The sequence below is a fragment of the Neophocaena asiaeorientalis genome, unplaced genomic scaffold, assembly GCF_003031525.2.
Source record: "Neophocaena asiaeorientalis asiaeorientalis breed wild unplaced genomic scaffold, Neophocaena_asiaeorientalis_V1.1 scaffold124, whole genome shotgun sequence".
Taxonomy (NCBI): Eukaryota; Metazoa; Chordata; class Mammalia; order Artiodactyla; family Phocoenidae; genus Neophocaena; species Neophocaena asiaeorientalis.
In genome coordinates, this window is record NW_020174135.1 from 4,301,132 (window position 1) to 4,309,107 (window position 7,976).

At 40.1% G+C, this 7,976-nt stretch overlaps 1 protein-coding gene across 2 annotated transcripts in view; it reads left to right on the forward strand.

The window, feature by feature from the left end:
- CYB5A (cytochrome b5 type A) overlaps nt 1-7,340 on the forward strand; it is a 27,799-nt gene extending 20,459 nt beyond the window's left edge. Inside the window, exons 3-6 of one of the 2 annotated variants that reach the window (XR_003004493.1) lie at nt 347-376; nt 2,782-2,805; nt 4,067-4,101; nt 5,834-7,340. Coding sequence is in view for 1 of the 2 variants with exons in the window: in XM_024754842.1 (XP_024610610.1) it covers nt 347-376; nt 4,067-4,101; nt 5,834-5,915 (147 nt within the window). In the remaining variant the exon portion in view is untranslated. The remainder of the gene's footprint in view (nt 1-346; nt 377-2,781; nt 2,806-4,066; nt 4,102-5,833) is intronic. The other variant, XM_024754842.1, reaches the window with a different exon arrangement.
- The last annotated feature ends 636 nt before the right edge of the window (nt 7,341-7,976 follow it).

The following is a 7,976-nucleotide window of genomic DNA, read 5'->3' on the forward strand; positions in this document are numbered from 1 at the left end:
AAAGTGAACTTCTGAGGATAGAAGAGAAGAATCTAAGTAGGTCTAAGCTGCTCCCTGAATTACAGATCATAAATATATATACAGATCAGCATATAAATATGACTATCATGCTATTTTAAACTTTGGAACGCTAGATCGAAATAAATCTAGGCACTTAATCTGCTATTAATTTTTGCAGTCAGATGGATCAAACTGTATTTGATAACCTAGATGGAACCTAAAATGCTAATTACTGAATAATAATTTTTTTTTTTAATCTCAGTAAAAGCGAGTACTTTGGAAATGGTAGTTTTACAGATGTTTTTCCTTTCATAATGGACCTTACTTTTTTTTTTCTTAATTGCAGGATGACAGGTCAAAGATAACCAAGCCTTCGGTAAGTGTGACCATCTCCAGTATCTCAGCTATAGTTATCTGCATTGTATTTCATACCTGTCAGACTGGAGGGCATTTATTTACCTGAGGCCAGCAGAGGTCTTTCTAGGTTAGATAAATATGTACCCTGTTGTCTCAGCAAAATTTTTTGTTTGTTTAGGCCGCTCAGTATATTTCATTAGGATAGCTTGTGTATTCTCGTCACAAGACTCTCAATACTTAAAATAACTTTTTCACCATAATTATCAACAGATACCTTTTGAAGAGCTACTTTTTATAAGTGGCATTGTGCTTCTGATCTGAGAGATTTGACATAAGCCTTTTTTTCAGAGAACTTAAAATCTGAGCAGAGGTCTTAATACTTAAACCTTTAAGGACACTACCTATGTCTTCTTCATCTTCACGTCTCTGGGACATAGTAGGTGTTCAGTAAATATTTGTTGGTTGAATTTAATGCTAATTAAAGCACTTTTTGATGTATTTTTCCTTAAGGAAGGAAAATAATTCTAGTAGTGCTACTTTTATGCCCTGGTTCACTAGCCCTTCTCTCTGAACTGATCACCTCACTTAGATGACTTAGTACCTTTTTTGAGGCTCCTTTTTGGACTGTTGAAATTCTGTGATACATGAAGTTTTTTGCTTTTTCTCTAAAGTCTGTCAGGGAAAAAGTGTAATTTTTCCCATTAGGTGTTCAGTATGTTAGTAAGCTTGGTGCATATCATTCAGCTGTAGTAAAACAAGAATTTGCTAAGGATTGTTACCTGAACTTGGAGCTAATGTAGGTCCAACCATGTCCTGAACCACGATTCCTACCAGCAGAAAGCAAGCACCAATTAGAGCTAAGATCTCCTACATAACTGTTTTACTTCTGAGAGACAGACTCTTCCTTTAGAACATATGTGACTTTGCTGACTTTAGAGCAGAACTGGAGGAATATGGGACAGAAACTTGCTATTTTTCTTAGAGGCCATAAGCAGACACAGTGAAAGAAAATACATGACCACTTTCCTAGATTTATCTTTTCTGTGCTTCTAGTTTATCAGAAGAGAGTGTTCCTTGTTGGGTGTGTCTTATAATCATTCCATCTATCTCCAGTCTGATAAATGTACACTGTGGTCTGAATTTTTGAAATTTTGCCTGCTGAAGATATTCAAATTATGAAGGAAGCTGCACCAAAGATTATTAGCTTGAACCTGCCCAAAGGGAAACAGGTGAAGTTGCCAAGTTAAGATATTTGTAGACACAGAGACACATTTTTAAGTAAGCAAATCCAGATCTATCAATTTGACATGGACGATATCATTAGTGGCAATACCTACTGTTAGGATTTTGTGGTTGCAGTTTTCAAAACATTGCTATGTTAGTGAATTAATTTGGTTCTCATGATATCACGGGGGAATTCCTGGACCTTCTAGGGAAGGTGAAGGCAATGAAACTCAACCTTGTTCCAGGCTTTGACCTTGTTCAAGGTCACACACTGCAGAACCACTGCTAGCACCCACTTAAGGCTTGGCAGTTGCAAGTCCCTCATGCCTCCGTAGGCTCTAGCCTTCGCATCAAAGGCATCACTCCATCAGCAGTATTTTTAGGAAAGCCTTCCAGTGAAGAAATAGGCTAAGTGAGATGAAGTTATAAATGAGGTGACTTTGATTTGCAAAAGCTCAATGGGCTGTGCATGCTTTTATTGAGAGCTTATCATGTACTGATTTCATTGTTAACCTTTTCCTACTTGAAATTGAACCCCTCAAGGTCACGGAGTGAACAGGAGGCACAGCCTGTAATAAAGACCAGAGTATTTTTTTCCCTGTTCTGACAAATTTGTTAGTTACATACCAAAACCCAACTGTGGCCCAAGTGCTAATTCAAACTTGCCTTAACTCTTAAGCATCCCTGGGTTAAGAGCCTAACAGATAATAAGCAATCAAAAATGCATATTGTCTTTTACAGTTCAGCTCTTTAGAGGATCATTGTTGTTGCTGGTGGTGACGTTGCACTAGTAGTGGAAGGCAAGCCAGCCAAGTTTCCATGCCGAGTTGTCAGCATGTTTGGTGAAATGCATGTGCTCGGTATAACAAAATAACAGATCCGTGTTTGCCTTCTGTTTACTATTTCAGGCTTAGCTGTCTAGTGTGACAATAACATTTTACCTTAAATGAACTGTTGTATTTGTTTCAGAACTGATTATGTCTTTCTTTATATGTCTCTAATAGCTAAATAATATGTTCTCATTGTCCAGTTACTTCTAGCAATCCTTATTAATTTTACTCATCTATGCAAAATTTGAAACCTAATCTTGCAGTAGTTATGGATACATTTTGTAGTCTCTAAGATTTAATATTGCTTAAAAAGATAATAACTGTGAAGTTTTCTTTTAAATGACTATTTTTTTCCCTCCTCCTGTGTCAGGAATCTTAAAGGCCATGTTACCAGGTTGGTGGGTCTCACAACTGCTTTGCTTGCTCTTCCTGGAAGGTTTCTGCCTTTCCACGGGAATGTCTTTAACTCGCCTTGCTGTGTGTAGCTTTGCCTCACTGCAAATCGCTGATTGTTTTGCTAATGGTTTTTTACCTTGTGTTTTGGGAAACTACAGAGATAGAACTCTGTGAAGCTGCCTTATTTCTGGCTACCTTTCTTTGAGGCACTAATACTTTTGCTGGTGTGGCACTTCAAAAGAATGCTTCTTAACAAGTTTTTAAGCCCGAAAAAGCTTACATTTCATTAGGCCTTAGTTACCCCACTGTTTGGGGAAGTATGCATCTTCCTAGAGCCATCCATAGTTCATTTTCATGGTACTGACAGGAAGGACCCCACTCAGAAAGTGCTGGAAAGTGATACAGGCTGTAACTGAAAGACCGTGGCATTTGAAGGTTTCTTGGTGGGTGACAGTGTGAAGTCAGCCTGTGACGCCTCCAGTGTCTTTTTAGAGCCTTCTTGACAGAGTTAAAGAAGGCCAGGAAAGGTGGTCCAGACTGTTATAATTTAAGTGATACTTCTTATTTTTTCATTTTGGTTGACATGTCTTTTTATATAATCTGGGTACACTTTTACTTCATATGAGATTTGATGAAATAACTGATGTTTTTATTGAACATTTCATTCATGCATTTGAAAAATGAAACAAAGATAATGAAACTTTAAAGATAATGATAGGTTCTGTATATGTATAAATGATACCTGTGTTTGGTTTCTATGTTCAAGTATTTAGATGTGCAGAATACTTTAGGTAGCCTATTAATTTTTAACATTTTCTTTCAAATTATCTAATTTTTTTTCTTCTGAAAAAATGGTGAAATTAGGTATTCAGGTGAGAAGTTTATGATATAATTTTCCCTTTCAACTGTTTTTGAAGAATGCACTGAATAAGAAGAATGAATTGAATAAACTATTGTGATCTTGTTTTTTTTTTTTTGTGGTACGCGGGACTCTCACTGCTGTAGCCTCTCCCGTTGCGGAGCACAGGCTCCGGACGCGCAGGGTCAGCGGCCATGGCTCATGGGCCCAGCCGCTCCGTGGCATGTGGGATCTTCCCGGACCGGGGCACGAACCTGTGTCCCCTGCATCGGCAGGCGGACTCTCAACCACTGCGCCACCCGGGAAGCCCTGTGATCTTGTTTTAAAACAGGTTTTAGTCAATTGAATAAATGTTTAGATGTTCCCCTTAACTTACTTTACTTTTTCTCTTGTGTTTCAGGAAACTCTTATTACTACTATTAATTCTAATTCCAGGTACGTGGTAGTTTTCTTTAAAAGCATTATTGTGATCAGAAGGCTCCTAAAATCAGAGTTGGACTGGGGGCCTCTCCCCTCATTCGAGGTGCCTCTGTTGCTCCGGCTCCCGCCGTGTGCCTCTCAGTGGACAGGCCAGGGGTCATCTCCACTTAGCACCCAGACTACCCAGGGCCTTCCCTCCTCAACTGTCTGACAGCTCCGACCGTGGACACTTTAGAGCGACCCCAGATCTCACCCTCCAGCTGCATCTACCTTAAGGAGCAGAACAAATGTAGTCTCCTGTTCCCCCGTGGCAGTCCTGTGACCTGGGCAATCTTTTAATTTCCAGGCGGACATTCCTCATTTCCTTCCTTATTTGATATGTGGTCAGTTTCTTAAATTGTCATGATTATACCTCCCTAAGCATGGCTCAGTTTTCCCTTGTCCCTTTTTTAGGTTGGTCTTAAAATCGAATGCAGTAATCCAGTGTAGCATGAATCACTTGTTCTAAGGACTAGATTGCTTTATTATAGTTTAAGATCATAATGACATTTTTGGCAGCTCTACCATCCTGACTTGTTTAATTGCCATTATATACATTTTTGGGGACTCAAGCTCAAAGCTACACAGTCCTGCTTATTAATTTCACCCTGTCAAATTTTGCTGCCCCAGGCTGTCAGTGTTCTGGTACATTCCCTGCAGTATTTCCTTATTTCCTCTTGCTTTCCCCTGAAATGTCAGTCTCCTTCTAAATGGAAACTGAAAACCTACTAAATTACACTTATAATCCTTTTGCAATTTAAATCTTTATTTTGAACTTGATCTTTGAATGGGTTGATATGTGAAGAATATTAAAGGGTAGAAAGTTTATGACAGAAAATATATGTATACGTAGCTGTTACCGGCTCTTTATTCAGATTCTGAAACCTATACATTAATTTCTGTTTTCTAAGAAATTATAGGTTCAAATCTGTATTGAAGCTCTTCCTAACCCTGCCCCTGATATCATCTGTCATTTATAGTAGATCAAAAATTCTATGCATCAGGACCGAACAATGTGTAAATTAGGGATTTTTGTGAATTTTCACCACAAATTAAGTAATTTGGGCATGTTGTTTATTAACACGTTAAACCTACTACACACATGTAAAGAGTAGATTTTCAAAGCAAAATCACAGAATGTTGAGCTGTGGTGCTAGTAGCAACCGTAGTGATCCCATGCTTCAAACTCCTTAACTTTATGCTCCGGGGACGTGATTTGCCCTTGGCTATAGAGCTTGCTGCTGGCTCTCTTGAAATGAGAACCTTGGTCTTCTGGTTCTCAGTTCAGTGCCATTTTCAATTCTTCACTTACGGATGTAACTAGAATAAAACCTGCTAGGACTATTCACTTTCGTGAACTTGTGATATGTAACCCAGAGTTGATGTCTTTTTGATAAGTCACTAGTTCTAGGTGGCATCTGTTGGGGAAGTGATTCATAGCTCTTTGTATAAGTACATAGAAACAGATCTAAATGGAACTGGGAGGACATTAGTTTTCTTACAAGGCTGGAAGGACCGACCAGTTGCCAGCATACCAGGACATGTGTTGTACTCACGGCACGTTCGGCAATTCAGTTACCTTTTCACCCAAAAAAGTTAGAGAGGCAATAAAAACACGCCACGGTGACTTTCATGGCAAAGGGAAGGAGCACAGTTGTGAGTGCCCTCCTTCGAACACCATGCAAGCATCACTGCTGTTTCTTTCCAGCTGGTGGACCAATTGGGTGATCCCAGCCATCTCAGCACTGGTTGTAGCCCTGATGTATCACTTCTACACATCGGAACACTAAACACGTTCTCAGGAGCCAATGGAAGAAAAGACTGCTTTGGTCTGGGGAGAAAGAAGCCACTGTTAACTGCTTCAACGGACAGAACCCTGCACCTGAAAATGATTTGAATAGACCTGTTTTCCTTTCCTCCTGCATTAGACACAAAACAAACGAAAAGAACTGTCCTTTCTGCTCCTGAGTGTTTAGAGCATGCCTTTTTATCCATCAGCTTTGTTTTGATGTTCCACCACTATGTCATTTGCTTATTGTGGGCACAATCCTTTAAACCATACCACCATGTTTGGCTGTCTGATATGTAATTGTCTTTAATGTTTGGAATCTGATTATTTGGCGGTCATTTAATTTGCTAATCTTTCAGATCCAAGTTGTCTGTCTGATGTGAGCAGGGATATCCTTGGATCTCTTCTTGTGCTGCTTCATCTAATTGAATAATCAGGTATTGAATGTTTCCAATGTAGTTTTTTTATTTTTTAAAGGAAATTAAGGAAGGCCCAGAAATAACAGCTTAAAGATTTCTAATAATTGCTCCACTTGAACAATCATATAGGTGATAAAAAGAGAGAGTGGCCTGCAAGACCTAGAAAAGATGCCCCATGTTTTCTTTGATTAAAAACACCAGCAGCATCAGCAAAAGACTGTGAACCATGAGAGAACATTACCACTGTCCATTCTCTCAGCTTAAACATGTCATTCCGAAGAGATTCTCAGTTATACACGTTCTCAGGTTTTACAGACTCCTCCTTCAGAGGTGAAAACTGTTTACGTGCTCCTGTAAAGAAATGTTGATTCCCTAATTTGTAAAAACACACATTTGAAAGAGATTGTGGGACATTTGGAACCTGATTTTTGAAGAAATTTAGCTCTGGTGATGGGCCATGAAGAACTCTGGTGTGGACTGATTCAGTCATCCCGTCTTTGTTTATTATTCTCTGCCCAGTGCTTTTTTCTTTAAATGTCGAAACTTGAGAGCTGAATTTATAGACTCGAAGTACTTTGTAGTTAGCAATGATTGTCCATTGGCCTGCTCGCCGACTGACGAGCCATGGAGTTCTTCAGAAATAACTAAACACATTGGAAAGGAATGTGTTTAAATTACAGAGCAGAGATTTTTATAATCAACGACATGTATTAATTACCCTCTGCCTTTTGTGTCACTGGAAGTTAGAGCGAATGTAGGAGGGCAGTGGGGCAGCTGTCTCTATCACATGGGAAAATACCTTGCAGAGGAATCCTTTGTTTAGATTTTAATAAACATAAGCCTGGAACAAAATCATGCCTCTTGTAATGGACTTGAAGTGCCTGACACATCCCTCTGCGTTTTGATGCATCCACAGACGAGTCAGCAGGCTCTGCTGTAACATGCTCTCGTGACTGTGTAATCATGGATGGGTCAGTAGCTAAATAAAAATGACCGTGGGACCTTCACTCTGCTTTTTGGTGCTACCGTATCAAGGATATCCATGTCGAGTTCCACGGTTCTACCTCTAAGATAGGTGAGCAGTGGGTTCGCTGCTCCGGGCGTGGTTTTCAGCATCATTATGAAGGGTGTGTCTGGAAATAAACAGTATAACCAAAGGGATTAAGGCAAGAAATTAGTGCCCTGGTGAGCGTTTCTGCATCTGCCCTCTCCCACTCCCCCACCCCACCGCGCCATAGATAGGGGCTCTGCATGTTCCTGTGAAGCTTGGAATGAAATGACCACCAAGCTTGTACTCTTCTGCCTGGCCCACACGTGCAGTGAATGTTTGCACGTCCCCCATCTGGATCTCATAGAGAAAAGCTTGCTTTAAATTTGGATGAGATATTTGGTGTGTGAAATTTGAACAAAGGAAATCGTACAATAATTGCGATATTTACAGTTAAAAGCCATGTCCTGTCTGTGTGCAGAAATCTCTGTGAGTCTGGGTCGACCCAGCCTCCAGACTCCTTTCTGCTCTTCTCTGGCTGCATGTGTGTTCACTGTCACCTTATCTGGAGGCCCAGTTTGGTTTGGCTCCAGATCAGGGTGGGGAGCTCTGGTACTTGGGATAGTCCAGCATTGCTCTCATGGACCAGGGTCTA